Source organism: Procambarus clarkii, chromosome 30, assembly GCF_040958095.1.
Source record: "Procambarus clarkii isolate CNS0578487 chromosome 30, FALCON_Pclarkii_2.0, whole genome shotgun sequence".
In the NCBI taxonomy this organism is placed as follows: domain Eukaryota; kingdom Metazoa; phylum Arthropoda; class Malacostraca; order Decapoda; family Cambaridae; genus Procambarus; species Procambarus clarkii.
In genome coordinates this window covers 11,312,421-11,332,446 of record NC_091179.1, presented here as the reverse complement: position 1 = coordinate 11,332,446, position 20,026 = coordinate 11,312,421, and the positions used below count along the sequence as shown (strand labels likewise).

General features: G+C 45.7%; 1 protein-coding gene across 1 annotated transcript; it reads left to right on the top strand.

The window, feature by feature from the left end:
• Positions 1-17,084: 17,084 nt before the first annotated feature.
• LOC123765587 (fibroin heavy chain-like) lies at positions 17,085-19,765 on the top strand. Its single transcript, XM_045754265.1, has 2 exons — positions 17,085-17,206; positions 17,383-19,765. Exons 1-2 carry the CDS (start codon positions 17,085-17,087, stop codon positions 19,763-19,765), a joined length of 2,505 nt encoding a protein of 834 aa, XP_045610221.1.
• The last annotated feature ends 261 nt before the right edge of the window (positions 19,766-20,026 follow it).

Below are 20,026 nucleotides of genomic sequence, written 5' to 3'. Positions count from 1 at the left end.
AATTTCATCTGCGGCATACGCGAGGCTGGCTAACATCAGAACAGCCTTCAGGAACCTGTGCAAGGAATCATTCAGAACCTTGTACACAGCATATGTAAGACCAATCCTGGACATGGACCGTACCTTGTCAAGCACAAGACGAAGCTGGAAAAAGTTCAGAGTTATGCCACTAGGCTAGTTCCAGAACTAAGAGGCATGAGTTACAAGGAAAGGCTGCGTGAAATGCACCCACGACACTGGAAGACAGAAGAGTAAGAGGAGACATGATCACTACCTACAAAATTCTCAGAGGAATTGACAGGGTTGATAAGGATAAACTTTTTAAGGGTGTACGCGAACATAGGGACACAGGGTAAGTAACTGAGTAACCAAATGAGCCACAGGGTCGTTAGAAAGAACTTTTTCAGTGTCAGAGTAGTTAACGGATTGAATGCATTAGGCAGTGATGTGGTGGAGGCTGACTCCATACACAGTTTCAAATGTAGATATGATAGAGCCCAGTAGGCTCAGGAATCTGTACACTAGTTGATTGACAGTTGAGAGGCGGGACCAAAGAGCCAAAGCTCACCCCCCGCAAGCACAAATAAATGAGTACAAATAGATGAATATACACACACACACACACACAGCAGCTCCCATTGTTGGAAGGGGTTACCCTAGATGAAAGACTATCAGATATAGAGGTGACAGCAAAGGAGGTAATGAAACAGTTGACAACTCTAGATGCAACTAAAGCAGTTGGACCAGACAAAGTATCACCGTGGATACTAAAAGAAGCAGCGCAGGCCCTCACCGTGCCTCTGGCAATGATCTTTAATGAGTCACTTATGTTGGGAGAATTGCCCAGTTGCTGGAAGAAGGCTAATGTCGTGCCGATCTTCAAGAAAGGTGATAGGGAGGAGGCACTTAACTATAGACCTGTATCACTGACAAGCATCCCCTGTAAAATGCTGGAAAGAATAATTAGGCTACGACTGGTTGCACACCTGGAGAACATTAGGTTTGTGAACAATCATCAACATGGGTTCTGGACAGGGAAATCGTGCCTAACAAACCTTCTGGAATTCTATGATAAAATAACGAGGATAAGACAGGACAGAGATGGTTGGGCAGACTGCATATTTCTGGACTGCCAAAAAGCCTTTGATACAGTACCGCACATGAGACTGCTGTTCAAGCTCGAGAGGCAGGCGGGGGTGGGGGGAAAGGTCCTAGCATGGATAAGGAACTACCTAACAGGAAGGAGCCAAAGAGTTACGGTAAGGAACGAGAAGTCGGACTGGCGAACAGTAACAAGTGGAGTACCTCAAGGATCGGTGCTGGGACCAATTCTATTTCTTGTATATGTTAACGACATGTTTACAGGCGTAGAGTCCTACATGTCGATGTTTGCGGATGACGCAAAGTTGATGAGAAGAGTTGTGACAGATGAGGATTGCAGGATCCTCCAAAAGGACCTGAACAGGTTGCAGAGATGGTCAGAGAAATGGCTACTGAAATTCAACACGAGCAAATGTAAAGTTATGGAAATGGGACTAGGAGATAGGAGACCAAAGGGACAGTACACAATGAAGGGGAACAGCCTACCTGTGACGACGCGTGAAAGAGACCTGGCGGTGGACTAACACCTAATCTATCTCCTGAGGCACATATAAATAGGATAACGACAGCAGCGTACTCTACACTGGCAAAAGTTAGAACATCATTCAGAAACCTAAGTAAGGAGGCATTTAGGGCGCTTTACACTGCCTACGTGAGGCCAGTCTTAGAGTATGCCGCCTCATCATGGAGTCCCCATCTGAAGAAGCATATAATGAAACTGGAAAAGGTTCAGAGGTTTGCAACGAGACTCGTCCCAGAGCTACGAGGGATGGGGTATGAGGAGCGCCTGAGGGAACTGTGCCTTACGACACTAGAAAGAAGAAGGGAGAGGGGGGACATGATAGGAACGTATAAGATACTCAGAGGGATTGATAGAGTGGACATAGACGAAATGTTCACACGGAATAGTAACAGAACGAGGGGACATGGATGGAAGCATGAAACTCAGATGAGTCACAGAGATGTTAGGAAGTTTTCTTTTAGCGTGAGAGTAGTGGGAAAATGGAATGCACTTCAGGAACAGGTTGTGGAAGCAAATACTATTCATAATTTTAAAACCAGGTATGATAGGGAAATGGGACAGGAGTCATTGCTGTAAACAACCGATGCTCGAAAGGCGAGATCCAAGAGTCAATGCTCGATCCTGCAGACACAACTAGGTGAGTACAACTAGGTGAGTACACACACACACACACACACACACACACACACACACACACACACACACACACACACACAGGCACCTGGTGACTGGACGAGAACAAACACCAACCCCCTGCAAGAAGCAAGGCCACTGCTCTACCGAGCAGCCCAAGTGATCAGCCTTGATGGAGATCGAGATAGAAAAAGAACAAACCTCTTGGGCACACATTAAATCAAAATAATTGTAAATGCGAGATTATGGAACAACTTCAGCCATTCGAACAAACTGAACCATTCAGAATAGTGTACCATACATGTGTGTGTCCCATTCTGAAATATTCCATAAGGAAATCAGTAAGAGCCGTGGGAAGGATACGAACCCACACACTTAGTACTCCCAAGCCGCCCCATGGCTCCTACTAATTTTTTTTTTCAATTAATACACCATATTAATGTGATTTCATTGTGCAAATACCCATCGGTAGCACAATGTCTGTATCTCGTCAAAATCACAATTATTCTAACGCAAATTTAGAAACCGGAGATGAGAGGCAGGAATTGACTGGAATAGGTTAAAAAGGCTTTAATATTTATAAGGGATTAACATTAGGGCTGGATAATGTATATCTTTTGGTGTAAAAAAGTTCAACTCGATAGTTCTATCTAAGTTCTATCTATAAGTCAAATAAAGTTTATAAATAAATCTAGTTCTAAAGTTCTATAAATAAATCAGTTCTATAAAAGTTCTATCTATAAATAAATCAGAATGTTTGTAACTCTGCATCTATGTACCTTAATTAAATAAAATATTATTATTATTATTATTATTATTATTATTATTATTATTATTATTAAAATCTCATAAGCCGCTTGGGAAGAGAGAGTCAACATATTCGGTCACCTGAGGGCGCATAATATGACCTCAGAGAGAATATTTGAGGCGGTGGCAAGGACCCAAAATATAGCTCCAAAATTTACCCTTATTTTTCCTTTAAGTATATTTTCAAGTTTTAATTTTTTGGGGGGGAGGGAGGGGTGGGGGTGTTCAGAGTGTGTGTGTGTGTGTGTGTGTGTGTGTGTGTCTCTGTAGGCAAGACTGGGATCTAATTTGTCTTCAGATTTAAGATAACAGACCCCCCAACCCTCTCCCACATCACTTTAATTTAAGGTTTAAGGCAATTTAAGGATTAAAGTTAGGGCTGGATAAAATATATTTTTCGATGTACAATTTCCTACACCACTTGGGTAGGGAGAGTCAATACATTCTGTTACCCGAGGGTACTTTATTTACCTGAAGAAATAAAGGATAAAGGAAGAAATAAAGGAACATGTAGAGCAAGCTTTTAATAGTGGGAAATAGAATAACAAGTTTATTGGGGGGAAGAGAGTAGATAGAATCCAGAGAAACAAACGAGTCTATATATATATATATATATATATATATATATATATATATATATATATATATATATATATATATATATATATATAACTGAAAACTCACACCCCAGAAGTGACTCGAACCCATACTCCCAGATGCCACGCAACTGGTATGTACAAGACGCCTTAATCCACTTGACCATCACGACCGGACAAAATGAGGTGATAGCCGAGGCTATATGAACCACCCCACCGCCGGCACTCGGATAGTAATCTTGGGCATAGCATTTTACCAAATCACCTCATTCTTTGGGGCACACGTGAGGAACACAAATGCGAACAAGCCTGAATGGTCCCCAGGACAATATGCAACTGAAAACTCACACCCCAGAAGTGACTCGAACCCATACTCCCAGATGCCACGCAACTGGTATGTACAAGACGCCTTAATCCACTTGACCATCACGACCGGACAAAATGAGGTGATAGCCGAGGCTATATGAACCACCCCACCGCCGGCACTCGGATAGTAATCTTGGGCATAGCATTTTACCAAATCACCTCATTCTTTGGGGCACACGTGAGGAACACAAATGCGAACAAGCCTGAATGGTCCCCAGGACAATATGCAACTGAAAACTCACACCCCAGAAGTGACTCGAACCCATACTCCCAGATGCCACGCAACTGGTATGTACAAGACGCCTTAATCCACTTGACCATCACGACCGGACAAAATGAGGTGATAGCCGAGGCTATATGAACCACCCCACCGCCGGCACTCGGATAGTAATCTTGGGCATAGCATTTTACCAAATCACCTCATTCTTTGGGGCACACGTGAGGAACACAAATGCGAACAAGCCTGAATGGTCCCCAGGACAATATGCAACTGAAAACTCACACCCCAGAAGTGACTCGAACCCATACTCCCAGATGCCACGCAACTGGTATGTACAAGACGCCTTAATCCACTTGACCATCACGACCGGACAAAATGAGGTGATAGCCGAGGCTATATGAACCTCGGCTATACCAGTTGCGTGGCATCTGGGAGTATGGGTTCGAGTCACTTCTGGGGTGTGAGTTTTCAGTTGCATATTGTCCTGGGGACCATTCAGGCTTGTTCGCATTTGTGTTCCTCACGTGTGCCCCAAAGAATGAGGTGATTTGGTAAAATGCTATGCCCAAGATTACTATCCGAGTGCCGGCGGTGGGGTGGTTCATATAGCCTCGGCTATCACCTCATTTTGTCCGGTCGTGATGGTCAAGTGGATTAAGGCGTCTTGTACATACCAGTTGCGTGGCATCTGGGAGTATGGGTTCGAGTCACTTCTGGGGTGTGAGTTTTCAGTTGCATATTGTCTTGGGGACCATTCAGGCTTGTTCGCATATATATATATATATATATATATATATATATATATATATATATATATATATATATATATATATATATATATATATATATATATATAGTCGTAATGACATTGAACTTTATCCTGATAGACTATGTGACACACACACACACACACACACACACACACTCCATACACAGTTTCAAATGTAGATATGATAGAGCCCAACTCAAAAATCTGTACACCAGTTTGACAGTTGAGAGGCGGGACCAAAGAGCCGAAGCTCAACCCCCGCAAGCACAACTACACACACATACGCCAGCACACGATAGCACCAATTTCCATAATGATTTCCTAAAAATACATATAATTAAGACACTAACAGTAAACACATTAGCGCAAATTGTCTCCTTAATCTCACGAGAGTGTCTCTGGCGCAGGGGAGCCCAGCTTGTATGCTCCTTATAGGCTCCTTATGCTCCTTGTAGGCTCTTTATGCTCCTTGTAGGCTCCTTGTAGCTCCTTGTATGCTCCTTATATGCTCCTTATGCTCCTTTTGCTCCGTTTATGCTTCTTATGCCCCTGTGATGTTTGTCGGTCCTTAAATGGGTGTAAGTAAAGCTAATTTTCGTATTTTCATTTTCTCGTATAACAAATAATTAATTTTGTGATTTTTTTTTTATTTACATGGTAGAGGAGGGGTGAGGATACATATAATGGGGTTTACTAGCTGTTCATATGTATACATATTTGAATGAATATACACTGGTATATAAACAGGGGACACGGACCACAAAAACAACACACAGGGGGCAGTATCAAACGAAGACACACATACCACGTACGTGAGACCAATCCTAAAGTGTGCAACACCCCATCCTAAAGCACCTATTCCTCAACATTAAGCAGACAGGGAATCTTAACACGGTCATTAAGGACGTTTGCAACTTCCTTGAATGACAAAGGACAATGAATGACTGAAGGAGCTAGAGATAATCTTGATCAATGGAAGAGAGAAGAGAGAGAGAGAGAAGCGAGAGAGAGAGAGAGAGAGAGAGAGAGAGAGAGAGAGAGAGAGAGAGAGAGAGAGAGAGAGAGAGAGAGAGAGATGATAGCACTTCGGGGGTATTGACAGCGTGGAAAAGAGGAAACGTTTGCAATAAATAGCAACACAACAGAAGGGAAAGGAGGGAAGCTTGAGACACAAAAGAGCCAAAATGAAGTGAGAAAGATTTCCCTCCACACACTCTCCCTTGCCCCTCTCCCTTCCCACCACCTTCCCTCCCCCCACCTTCCCTCCCCCCACCTTCCCTCCCCCCACCTTCCCTCCCCCCACCTTCCCTCCCCCCACCTTCCCTCCCCCCACCTTCCCTCCCCCCACCTTCCCTCCCCCCACCTTCCCTCCCCCCACCTTCCCTCCACCCAACTTCCCTCCCCCCACCTTCCCTCCCCCCACCTTCCCTCCCCCCACCTTCCCTCCCCCCACCTTCCCTCCCCCCACCTTCCCTCCCACCACCTTCCCTCCCACAAGATCATTAATTCCCGCCTTCTTTAAGCATGAACAATACCCAATACCCACTATAACTAAGAGCCTTCCTCTTGCCCCATTAAGTCCTATAAAGGCTCGCTCCAATATTGCGGCGAATACTGACTTGTGAGAATTATTTATTTAGCAAATTTATATTAATTCTAATTTATAATGTATATTCAATTTATATAGTAATTTATTTCTAACGTTAATTTGTTTCGATAGCGGAGTGTATCGAATAGTGATAACGAATTTGTTCGACTGTATGATGTTTAAGATAGATTGTATGATTTTTATTCCAAGAAAAATCTTTTCGTACACAAGATGGAGTTTTATATTGTCTATAAAACAGGGTTTATATTTAATCTGTTTTAATACTGATAATTAAGTTCATTCAGGGGAAATGTTTTGATGATGACTACAGTCCAGGGGCCAGATTCACGAAGCAGTTAATACGCAAGCACTTACGAACCTGTACATCTTTTCTCAATCTTTGGCGGCTTTGTTTACAATTATTAAACAGTTAATGAACTCCGAAGCACCAGGAGGCTGTTTATAACAATAACAACAGTTGATTGAGAAGTTTTCATGCTTGTAAACTGTTAAATAAATGTAACCAAAGCCGTCACAGATCGAGGAAAGATGTACACGTTCGTAAGTGCTTGCGTAACTGCTTCGTGAATCTATCCCCAGGAACTGATGTTTTAAGTAGAATTTCCAATAATATTACCTGGTGAATTTAATGGCTACATGGCAATGATTCTCCCATTTTCTTTCGAGGAGAATTCCACTGGAGCCTCGTCTTCTATGAATAATTAAAACACTATTTTTTAGAGTTAGTCTCTAAGTACAAAACAGCAGCATTATTAACGAAATGTTGTATTGAAAGTTTGTAAATGATGTCGATTTTTTCCGACAAATATCCAATCCTGCCCGTCAGCCCTTCCCCCCCCTTTTTACCCCTCACAAAAGCATTCCGTTTTCCATTCATGCAGAATATTCGGAAGGCAAATGCTGCCTCCAATAGTCTCTTAGATCATGGGGGGTGGCAAGTGACTGTGATCTTAAAGGTCTATTCCGTTGGGCTTATTGTTTGGGGTTGTCAGTCTTGGAGGAGGCGAGTGGTTGAGGCGGGAACCAGCCTCTTGGAACCATCGTTTAAGACTCACCCATCAGTTGCTTCTAGGGGAGGCAAGTTATGGTTGGGTGGGTTCTCCTGTGTGTGTGTTGTGCTGGGACTTGCGCTGGTGGCATGGGTGTTTGGTGGTGGTGGTGGTGGTGGTGGTGGTTGTGGGGGTGTTTGGTGGTGGTTGTGGTGGTGGTGGTGGTGGTTGTGGGGGTGTTTGGTGGTGGTGGTGGTGGTGGTGGTGGTGGTGGTTGTGGTGGTGGTGGTGGTTGTGGTTGTGGTGGTGGTGGTGATGGTTGTAGTGGTTGTGGTGGTGGTTGTGGTGGTTGATGTTGTTGTGGTTGTTCTGTTGGTGGCTGTTATTGTGGAGGCTGAATTGCTGCCGTGGTGGTTATTATGGTGGTTATTGATGTAGTTATGATGGTGGTAGTGGTTCTTTCTGTGGTGGTTTGGGCTATATAGTGCTTGTTGTTGTGGTTGTTGATTGTCAGTGGTAGTTGTTGCTGGCAGTGTAGTACTCACCTAGCTGTACTTGCGAGTGTTGGGCACCAGCTGGTGGGCCCCGCCTCCTCTCCACGCTGGGTCCACTGGGGGCTAGGTTCCCCCCCCCCCCCAGGCCTCTAGGACCCCCCTGTCACAACATCTTGAGGTTGTGAGTGTTGAGTCGACTTCCACCTCCTCACAACCTTAACAATGATTCCTTCCTCTTTGTGTCTCAGTGGCTCATTAAGGTAATTAGTGTGAGGCTTTGCTTAATTATTATAACCTCTTTTTTGTAGTTCAAATTAGCGGTAGTTTAAATGATCTTGAAGGTTTTTTCATTTCCAAAATATTATCGTTTTGTATTAAATGTTTTCTAATATTCTTTCGATTGATTTTGATTTTGGGATGATTGATTTTGTACATATATTCTCTAGTTTTAGCAGGACGGAGAAAATATACATTAATCATCTTTAACCCTGTCAGTATTTTGTATGTGGTAATCATGTCCTCACGTTTCCGTTTTATGTCAGTTTAGGAACTCTCAGGACGTGGGCATAGTCGATCCGGTTCATCCTGGGATGATTTTGTGTTTTATCAGTGTGGGAGTGCAACAGTACAGCTCATTCTATTTTCGGAATAAAAATTCCCCTAGCGCGTCATCCTTGAGTGTGTGGAAATAACAGCTGAACGTTGCATAGGTCATGTAATGTTGAAACCTTGCACGGGGGGTAGCCATTCTAAAGATAACGCAATGTTGAAGCATTCCATAGATGGCATTGTGTAGGAAATGAATGATGCGATATTGAATATTGGGAGCATTTGATATAGGTATTTGAAAATTGCAATATATGAGGGCCACCTGTTTTCGCAGACTAAGCTTGCACCCCCTCCTCCCCCTCCTCCCCCCTTCCCTGTGACTTGTTGACTGTCAGAATGCAACAGTCAGTCCAGTTTACCCAGCACACGTGGGAGCAATGTAAACTCAACATAAAATCAACATAGGTTCAATGTAGGATCAAGATTAATTTGGACCAACATTGGATAAAAGTTAAAACGAGGATGGACGTTAAATTAACGAGGATCAGTATTGGGTTATCCTTAGATCAACGAAAGATCAATTTAGGGTCAACATTAGATCAATTTAGGCTCAACTTAGGGTCAATGTTGGATCTATGTAGAGTCAATGTTAAATCAACGTAAGATCAATGTTGACGTTTATAACGTTTATCTAACGTTTATAAATTAACGTTAGATAAACGTTAAATTTATTTAGGAATGCAACAACGTCGTTTGCTGGGATTTTTCCCAGAAAGAGGAACAGGAGAAGCTTGCACTCCTGTTGTCAACTGTGAGGGAACAAACACGTTTGGAATCATCTTGAGCTGTTATCTCTCACATGTGGCTTCATCATCCTGGTAATTATTATTTGACTTCCTCGCTGTCCTTATCATTCTTGCAGACCGTATTTATTCTCTCGTCAGATGAACAAATCCACAAGGGCCGTGACGAGGATTCGAACCTGCGTCCGGGAGCATCCCAGACACTGCCTTAATCGACTGAGCTACGACAGGGTAAAAGGGTTGAAACCGAAGTTTTACTGAACTTACTGGATCCCGTAGCCTCTCCGAGGCACAAACCAGGATTTTACACAATATCTCTCGTCAGATATTCCTTTATATTTTTATTCTCTATTTTTGTTTTTGTATTTAGTTTCATTGTTTATCATGGACCTTCAATGATGGGCCATGAAGTGTTATACAAAGTATTATATTAATGTAACTCTAACGTTTTCAGGACCAGTGAAAAATGTATATCTGAGGGCTGAATGAATGAATATGCAAATGAAATGCATATATCATTTATATAAAAATAACAAAAACAATCCAGTCGAGAGGAAAAAATCAACCACTTTCCTTTGAGGATATATATATAGCTACCAATTTCACTTATATATTAAAAACTAAACTATAGTATTTTTAGTCCCGTTGCGTGAAACTTTTTTTTTTTTATCTCTCTTGACAGTATTATTGTTTCTGGTTCATATAATCATATATATTTATCGAAATTTATATATTCTTGCTTAAGAATTAATGATCAGGGTTTTTCTGATAAAATATGAGTTATTTTCCACTATACACATTCATAGGTTAATGACAGGTGATAGAGTTCCTCCAGCTCCTCAGATGGCGGGCAGAAACCATTTATGCAGTGAGCATTTCCTCTCTGGATCGCCACACTAAGGCGTTTAAAGAGGAAACTGGCAGCTCTAGGGTCTCTAGTTGTTTCAATTAGCTTAGAACCCAGTTCCTTAAAAAAAAAAAACTTGCAGCACTTGTGTCTCTGAGGCAATGGGGACAAAATTGTAGTGGTGATCAAGATCTCTGTATTTACGAGACTTGGCTGCTTCCCGGTGAGTGGCAGCTCCTCCTGCTTGTGCAGCACTGAAGTCAACATAGATGTTGGCCAAAGTTGAAACGCAAGTGTAGTCCCACACCAACTATCTACCATTCTTCCAGGGGTTCACCGTGATCCCGCCTGGGCGACCGACAGAATCATCAGAGTTGCGAGGCATTAGGTAACGGGGTTCTCGCTCTGCTGGACAATTGGCTGGGGTAAGGCTTCTCTTAATAATGTCATTAACCTCGCTGTGTCTTGCATGCCATCCTCCTGTCCTTTGGCAGAGAAGGCCATATATATATATATGTCGTACCTAATAGCCAGAACGCACTTCTCAGCCTACTATTCAAGGCCCGATTTGCCTAATAAGCCAAGTTTTCATGAATTAATGTTTTTTCGTCTACCTAACCTACCTAACCTAACCTAACCTAGCTTTTTTTGGCTACCTAACCTAACCTTACCTATAAATATAGGTTAGGTTAGGTTAGGTAGGGTTGGTTAGGTTCGGTCATATATCTACGTTAATTTTAACTCCAATAAAAAAAAATTGACCTCATACATAATGAAATGGGTAGCTTTATCATTTCATAAGAAAAAAATTAGAGAAAATATATTAATTCAGGAAAACTTGGCTTATTAGGCAAATCGGGCCTTGCATAGTAGGCTGAGAAGTGCGTTCTGGCTACTAGGTACGACATATATATATATATATATATATATATATATATATATATATATATATATATATATATATATATATATATATATATATATATATATATATATATATATATGCGAACAAGCCTGAATGGTCCCCAGGACAATATGCAACTGAAAACTCACACCCCAGAAGTGACTCGAACCCATACTCCCAGATGCCACGCAACTGGTATGTACAAGACGCCTTAATCCACTTGACCATCACGACCGGACAAAATGAGGTGATAGCCGAGGCTATTTGAACCACCCCACCGCCGGCACTCGGATAGTAATCTTGGGCATAGCATTTTACCAAATCACCTCATTCTTTGGGGCACACGTGAGGAACACAAATGCGAACAAGCCTGAATGGTCCCCAGGACAATATGCAACTGAAAACTCACACCCCAGAAGTGACTCGAACCCATACTCCCAGATGCCACGCAACTGGTATGTACAAGACGCCTTAATCCACTTGACCATCACGACCGGACAAAATGAGGTGATAGCCGAGGCTATTTGAACCACCCCACCGCCGGCACTCGGATAGTAATCTTGGGCATAGCATTTTACCAAATCACCTCATTCTTTGGGGCACACGTGAGGAACACAAATGCGAACAAGCCTGAATGGTCCCCAGGACAATATGCAACTGAAAACTCACACCCCAGAAGTGACTCGAACCCATACTCCCAGATGCCACGCAACTGGTATGTACAAGACGCCTTAATCCACTTGACCATCACGACCGGACAAAATGAGGTGATAGCCGAGGCTATTTGAACCACCCCACCGCCGGCACTCGGATAGTAATCTTGGGCATAGCATTTTACCAAATCACCTCATTCTTTGGGGCACACGTGAGGAACACAAATGCGAACAAGCCTGAATGGTCCCCAGGACAATATGCAACTGAAAACTCACACCCCAGAAGTGACTCGAACCCATACTCCCAGATGCCACGCAACTGGTATGTACAAGACGCCTTAATCCACTTGACCATCACGACCGGACAAAATGAGGTGATAGCCGAGGCTATTTGAACCACCCCACCGCCGGCACTCGGATAGTAATCTTGGGCATAGCATTTTACCAAATCACCTCATTCTTTGGGGCACACGTGAGGAACACAAATGCGAACAAGCCTGAATGGTCCCCAGGACAATATGCAACTGAAAACTCACACCCCAGAAGTGACTCGAACCCATACTCCCAGATGCCACGCAACTGGTATGTACAAGACGCCTTAATCCACTTGACCATCACGACCGGACAAAATGAGGTGATAGCCGAGGCTATTTGAACCACCCCACCGCCGGCACTCGGATAGTAATCTTGGGCATAGCATTTTACCAAATCACCTCATTCTTTGGGGCACACGTGAGGAACACAAATGCGAACAAGCCTGAATGGTCCCCAGGACAATATGCAACTGAAAACTCACACCCCAGAAGTGACTCGAACCCATACTCCCAGATGCCACGCAACTGGTATGTACAAGACGCCTTAATCCACTTGACCATCACGACCGGACAAAATGAGGTGATAGCCGAGGCTATTTGAACCACCCCACCGCCGGCACTCGGATAGTAATCTTGGGCATAGCATTTTACCAAATCACCTCATTCTTTGGGGCACACGTGAGGAACACAAATGCGAACAAGCCTGAATGGTCCCCAGGACAATATGCAACTGAAAACTCACACCCCAGAAGTGACTCGAACCCATACTCCCAGATGCCACGCAACTGGTATGTACAAGACGCCTTAATCCACTTGACCATCACGACCGGACAAAATGAGGTGATAGCCGAGGCTATTTGAACCACCCCACCGCCGGCACTCGGATAGTAATCTTGGGCATAGCATTTTACCAAATCACCTCATTCTTTGGGGCACACGTGAGGAACACAAATGCGAACAAGCCTGAATGGTCCCCAGGACCTGGGGTCCATTCAGGCTTGTTCGCATTTGTGTTCCTCACGTGTGCCCCAAAGAATGAGGTGATTTGGTAAAATGCTATGCCCAAGATTACTATTCGAGTGCCGGCGGTGGGGTGGTTCAAATAGCCTCGGCTATCACCTCATTTTGTCCGGTCGTGATGGTCAAGTGGATTAAGGCGTCTTGTACATACCAGTTGCGTGGCATCTGGGAGTATGGGTTCGAGTCACTTCTGGGGTGTGAGTTTTCAGTTGCATATTGTCCTGGGGACCATTCAGGCTTGTTCGCATTTGTGTTCCTCACGTGTGCCCCAAAGAATGAGGTGATTTGGTAAAATGCTATGCCCAAGATTACTATCCGAGTGCCGGCGGTGGGGTGGTTCAAATAGCCTCGGCTATCACCTCATTTTGTCCGGTCGTGATGGTCAAGTGGATTAAGGCGTCTTGTACATACCAGTTGCGTGGCATCTGGGAGTATGGGTTCGAGTCACTTCTGGGGTGTGAGTTTTCAGTTGCATATTGTCCTGGGGACCATTCAGGCTTGTTCGCATTTGTGTTCCTCACGTGTGCCCCAAAGAATGAGGTGATTTGGTAAAATGCTATGCCCAAGATTACTATCCGAGTGCCGGCGGTGGGGTGGTTCAAATAGCCTCGGCTATCACCTCATTTTGTCCGGTCGTGATGGTCAAGTGGATTAAGGCGTCTTGTACATACCAGTTGCGTGGCATCTGGGAGTATGGGTTCGAGTCACTTCTGGGGTGTGAGTTTTCAGTTGCATATTGTCCTGGGGACCATTCAGGCTTGTTCGCATTTGTGTTCCTCACGTGTGCCCCAAAGAATGAGGTGATTTGGTAAAATGCTATGCCCAAGATTACTATCCGAGTGCCGGCGGTGGGGTGGTTCAAATAGCCTCGGCTATCACCTCATTTTGTCCGGTCGTGATGGTCAAGTGGATTAAGGCGTCTTGTACATACCAGTTGCGTGGCATCTGGGAGTATGGGTTCGAGTCACTTCTGGGGTGTGAGTTTTCAGTTGCATATTGTCCTGGGGACCATTCAGGCTTGTTCGCATTTGTGTTCCTCACGTGTGCCCCAAAGAATGAGGTGATTTGGTAAAATGCTATGCCCAAGATTACTATCCGAGTGCCGGCGGTGGGGTGGTTCAAATAGCCTCGGCTATCACCTCATTTTGTCCGGTCGTGATGGTCAAGTGGATTAAGGCGTCTTGTACATACCAGTTGCGTGGCATCTGGGAGTATGGGTTCGAGTCACTTCTGGGGTGTGAGTTTTCAGTTGCATATTGTCCTGGGGACCATTCAGGCTTGTTCGCATTTGTGTTCCTCACGTGTGCCCCAAAGAATGAGGTGATTTGGTAAAATGCTATGCCCAAGATTACTATCCGAGTGCCGGCGGTGGGGTGGTTCAAATAGCCTCGGCTATCACCTCATTTTGTCCGGTCGTGATGGTCAAGTGGATTAAGGCGTCTTGTACATACCAGTTGCGTGGCATCTGGGAGTATGGGTTCGAGTCACTTCTGGGGTGTGAGTTTTCAGTTTTATATATATATATATATATATATATATATATATATATATATATATATATATATATATATATATTATAAACATGTAGTATTGAACTCGACTCTCCAGTTGGCTGCTCAGCACTTTGATAGTTTTTGATGGACAATGCTTTACAAATTAAATGATATTTATATGTATGTGTGTGTGAAAATGTTTGTGTGTATGTATGCATGTAAGAGTGTATTTGCGTGTGTTCGTGTGAACGTCAGTGAGGGTGAAGGGTCATTGTGTGTATTTACTATTTGTTCTTGCAGGGTCGAGCTGTTAGCTCCTGGACCCAGGCTTTCTAACCGTCGGTTGTCTAATGTACTGACTCCTGATCTGTTCTCTTCTGTCATATGAACTACACATATTTCTCTCTATAACAAATACACACATACACACCCCAGGAAGCAGTCCGTAGCAGCCGTCTAACTCCCAGGTACCTATTTACTGCTGCTAGGTGAACAGGGGCACCAGGATAAAATAAACTCAGCTCATTTGTTTCTGTCTCGGCTGGATTTCGAACCCGGGCCCTTAGGACTACGACCCCGACCGCTGTCCAGTCGTAGGTGTGTGTGTGGGTGGGGGGGGGGGGTTAACCTCTCCTGAGACTAAGATCGCTTTTTCTCAATTATATTTTAGACAACTTTTCTCACACTCTTTCATAACTCATAACTTTCGTAACTTTCATCAAATATAACTAATGTAATATGTGACTTGAATTGTGAACTAAACTTGATTCAACACTTCAACATTCTGCTCATTTCAAATGTTCACTATACTTACATACTGAATATGTAGTTTATGTTGATTTATGTGGCTAATTTGGGGTCTCCAATTCCCATTAATAGTTCCATATTCTGTTTTGTAACAATCTATCTGTTTCCGTTTAGTCTATATTCCTCGGTATTTTATACAGCTAGATCATATCTCCTCATTTCTAGTGATATTTCTAATTATTATCTTTATTTCATAAGGTGAGGGATTCACATCGGTCCAGCATAATTCAGTACAATTGCTATATAAGCTGTGTCCATTGTTATGAAGAATTCCTTGTTTTTGACTCAAAAAAATCATATAATTCCCTTTGTCGGGGGACCGGAAACCTGTATTTAGGCACGTATTAAAAGCTTATATTATAAAAAGCTTATAATCTCATAGGTCTGCAAATATTATGTATTTAGTTATTATATATCAACTCGTCTTCCTGTTTAAATAGTCATTTTAGTGTTTTTTTACTATGTGAATCATCGTACAATATATGTACATAAGTACATAAGATATATGTACATAAGTACATATATCTTCTTGAAAGGTTATTTTGAGATGATTTCGGGGCTTAGCGTCCCCTTGGCCCGGTCCTCAACCAGGCCTAGTCCTTTTTGTTTCACGCCTCTCCTCCTGGGGATCGAACCTAGAACTTCAGGACTACGAATCCGAAGCGCTGTCCGCTCAGCTGTCAGGCCCCTGCCAGCCTCTGCACTTGCAAGAGCAACCGTTACATAGTTGTAATAGACAATTAGATAGTAGAGTTTGGTACTATTCACTTTATATAGTCCGAAAAAGAAACATTAAAAAAACAATCTTAAATATTCCTAGTATAGCACATATATGTACTATATTAGGCCTCAGATAGCATGCATTAGGCCTAGGCTGGACTTGTGATCCTGTGGTCCTGGGTTCGATCCCAGGTGCCGGCGAGAAACAATGGGCAGAGTTTCTTTCACCCTATGCCCCTGTTACCTAGCAGTAAAATAGGTACCTGGGTGTTAGTCAGCTGTCACGGGCTGCTTCCTGGGGGTGGAGGCCTGGTCGAGGACCGGGCCGCGGGGACGCTAAAAGCCCCGAAATCATCTCAAGATAACCTCAAGATAGGGAGATTAGGTTAAGTTTTGTTTGCAACATCACTACAAAAACTTTTCCGGTTTGTCCAAATTTAAGTTACTACCGATTTCTACTTTCCAACTGCCTCTTACGTCAATATACGTACTATGGACCTCCTCGTCGTGAGAAGTACTAGCTAAACACGAGGATGGGATGTACATACATCATGTTTTATGTATATATATATACCAAAATAATGAGAGCGAATATACAAGCATACAGACAATACTGAAGGAGCGAGGCTGATGAGAAGCAAGTATACACCTTATGTCTACCTTGAGGTTACCTTGAGGTGTTTCCGGGGCTTAGCATCCCCGCGGCCCGGTCCTCGACCAGGCCTCACTAAATCAAATACATCCCGTTTAAATTCAATAGATATTCTATTTAAAATATAAATAACCAGCTAATAGACAAAAAAAAACAAGAAAGTTCAAGAGAGGAGCAGCAGATCTCTCATCTGGGAACTGAATACCTTCAAGCAGATGCAGATATCCTGCTACGCGGTGCTTGATCCCTTTAGGGAGGCGCCTAAACGCTCTCAAATCCTCTATGAGGATGGTCTACGGCCAAGATGGCGGACAACTGCTGGAGTAGAGCCAGGCAGGTGAGTTTGTTATTAGGTCTCTTGGGGGACGGACTCTCGCAGGCTGTTTCAGTGGTGCTTAATGCAAGGAAATGGAGAGAGAGAGAGAGAGAAGGAGCTCTCTCATTCTCTCTCTTGGGACTTCTTGTATTTGGACCTCTTGTAGTGGGGGCTCTTGTAGTTGGGACCTCTTGTAGTGGAGTAGCTAGTGGAGTGGCTAGTGGAGTGGCTAGTGGAGTGGCTAGTGGAGTGGCTAGTGGAGTGGCTAGTGGAGTGGCTAGTGGCGTGGCTAGTGGAGTGGCTAGTGGCGTGGCTAGTGGCGTGGCTAGTGGCGTGGCTAGTGGAGTGGCTAGTGGAGTGGCTAGTGGAGTGGCTAGTGGAGTGGCTAGTGGAGTGGCTAGTGGCGTGGCTAGTGGAGTGGCTAGTGGAGTGGCTAGTGGCGTGGCTAGTGGCGTGGCTAGTGGAGTGGCTAGTGGCGTGGCTAGTTGCGTGGCTAGTGGCGTGGCTAGTGGAGTGGCTAGTGGCGTGGCTAGTGGCGTGGCTAGTTGCGTGGCTAGTGGCGTGGCTAGTGGAGTGGCTAGTGGAGTGGCTAGTGGAGTGGCTAGTGGAGTGGCTAGTGGAGTGGCTAGAGGCGTGGCTAGTGGAGTGGCTAGTGGAGTGGCTAGTGGTGTGGCTAGTGGAGTGGCTAGTGGCGTGGCTAGTGGCGTGGCTAGAGGCGTGGCTAGTGGAGTGGCTAGTGGAGTGGCTAGTGGAGTGGCTAGTGGCGTGGCTAGAGGCGTGGCTAGTGGAGTGGCTAGTGGCGTGGCTAGTGGAGTGGCTAGTGGCGTGGCTAGTGGAGTGGCTAGAGGCGTGGCTAGTGGAGTGGCTAGTGGAGTGGCTAGTGGAGTGGCTAGTGGAGTGGCTAGTGGAGTGGCTAGTGGCGTGGCTAGTGGCGTGGCTAGTGGCGTGGCTAGAGGCGTGGCTAGTGGAGTGGCTCGTGGAGTGGCTAGTGGAGTGGCTAGTGGAGTGGCTAGTGGAGTGGCTAGTGGAGTGGCTAGTGGCGTGGCTAGAGGCGTGGCTAGTGGAGTGGCTAGTGGAGTGGCTAGTGGAGTGGCTAGTGGCGTGGCTAGAGGCGTGGCTAGTGGAGTGGCTAGTGGCGTGGCTAGTGGAGTGGCTAGTGGAGTGGCTAGTGGAGTGGCTAGTGGAGTGGCTAGTGGCGTGGCTAGTGGCGTGGCTAGAGGCGTGGCTAGAGGCGTGGCTAGTGGCGTGGCTAGTGGCGTGGCTAGTGGCGTGGCTAGAGGCGTGGCTAGTGGAGTGGCTAGTGGAGTGGCTAGTGGAGTGGCTAGTGGAGTGGCTAGTGGAGTGGCTAGTGGAGTGGCTAGTGGCGTGGCTAGTGGCGTGGCTAGTGGAGTGGCTAGTGGCGTGGCTAGTGGAGTGGCTAGTGGCGTGGCTAGTTGCGTGGCTAGTGGCGTGGCTAGTGGAGTGGCTAGTGGAGTGGCTAGTGGAGTGGCTAGTGGCGTGGCTAGAGGCGTGGCTAGTGGAGTGGCTAGTGGCGTGGCTAGTGGAGTGGCTAGTGGCGTGGCTAGTGGAGTGGCTAGTGGCGTGGCTAGTGGAGTGGCTAGTGGCGTGGCTAGTGGCGTGGTTAGAGGCGTGGCTAGTGGAGTGGCTAGTGGCGTGGCTAGTGGAGTGGCTAGTGGCGTGGCTAGTGGCGTGGCTAGTGGCGTGGCTAGTGGCGTGGCTAGAGGCGTGGCTAGTGGCGTGGCTAGTGGCGTGGCTAGTGACGTGGCTAGAGTGGCTAGTGGAGTGGCTAGTGGAGTGGCTAGTGGCGTGGCTAGTGGAGTGGCTAGTGGAGTGGCTAGTGGCGTGGCTAGTGGAGTGGCTAGTGGCGTGGCTAGTGGAGTGGCTAGTGGCGTGGCTAGTGGAGTGGCTAGTGGCGTGGCTAGTGGAGTGGCTAGTGGCGTGGCTAGTGGAGTGGCTAGTGGCGTGGCTAGTGGCGTGGCTAGTTGCGTGGCTAGTGGCGTGGCTAGTGGAGTGGCTAGTGGAGTGGCTAGTGGAGTGGCTAGTGGCGTGGCTAGAGGCGTGGCTAGTGGAGTGGCTAGTGGCGTGGCTAGTGGAGTGGCTAGTGGAGTGGCTAGTGGAGTGGCTAGTGGAGTGGCTAGTGGCGTGGCTAGTGGCGTGGCTAGAGGCGTGGCTAGTGGAGTGGCTAGTGGCGTGGCTAGTGGAGTGGCTAGTGGCGTGGCTAGTGGCGTGGCTAGTGGCGTGGCTAGTGGCGTGGCTAGAGGCGTGGCTAGTGGCGTGGCTAGTGGCGTGGCTAGTGGCGTGGCTAGAGGCGTGGCTAGTGGCGTGGCTAGTGGCGTGGCTAGTGACGTGGCTAGAGTGGCTAGTGGAGTGGCTAGTGGAGTGGCTAGTGGAGTGGCTAGTGGCGTGGCTAGTGGCGTGGCTAGTGGCGTGGCTAGTGGAGTGGCTAGTGGCGTGGCTAGTGGAGTGGCTAGTGGCGTGGCTAGTGGAGTGGCTAGTGGCGTGGCTAGTGGAGTGGCTAGTGGCGTGGCTAGTGGAGTGGCTAGTGGCGTGGCTAGTGGCGTGGCTAGTGGTGAACTATAGGGACTGTTTCACGCCTTTAGTGAGTGTACTCTAGTAAAGATTCCTGCAATAATACAGGTATTGTAACAGTGACTCTTGCAATAATACAGTTGCTGTAGCAGTGACTCCTGCAACAATACAGTTGTTGTAGCAGTGACTCCTGCAACAATACAGTTGCTGTAGCAGTGACTCCTGCAACAATACAGTTGCTGTAACAGTGACTCCTGCAATAATACAGCTGCTGTAACAGTGACTCTTGCAATAATACAGTTGCTGTAGCAG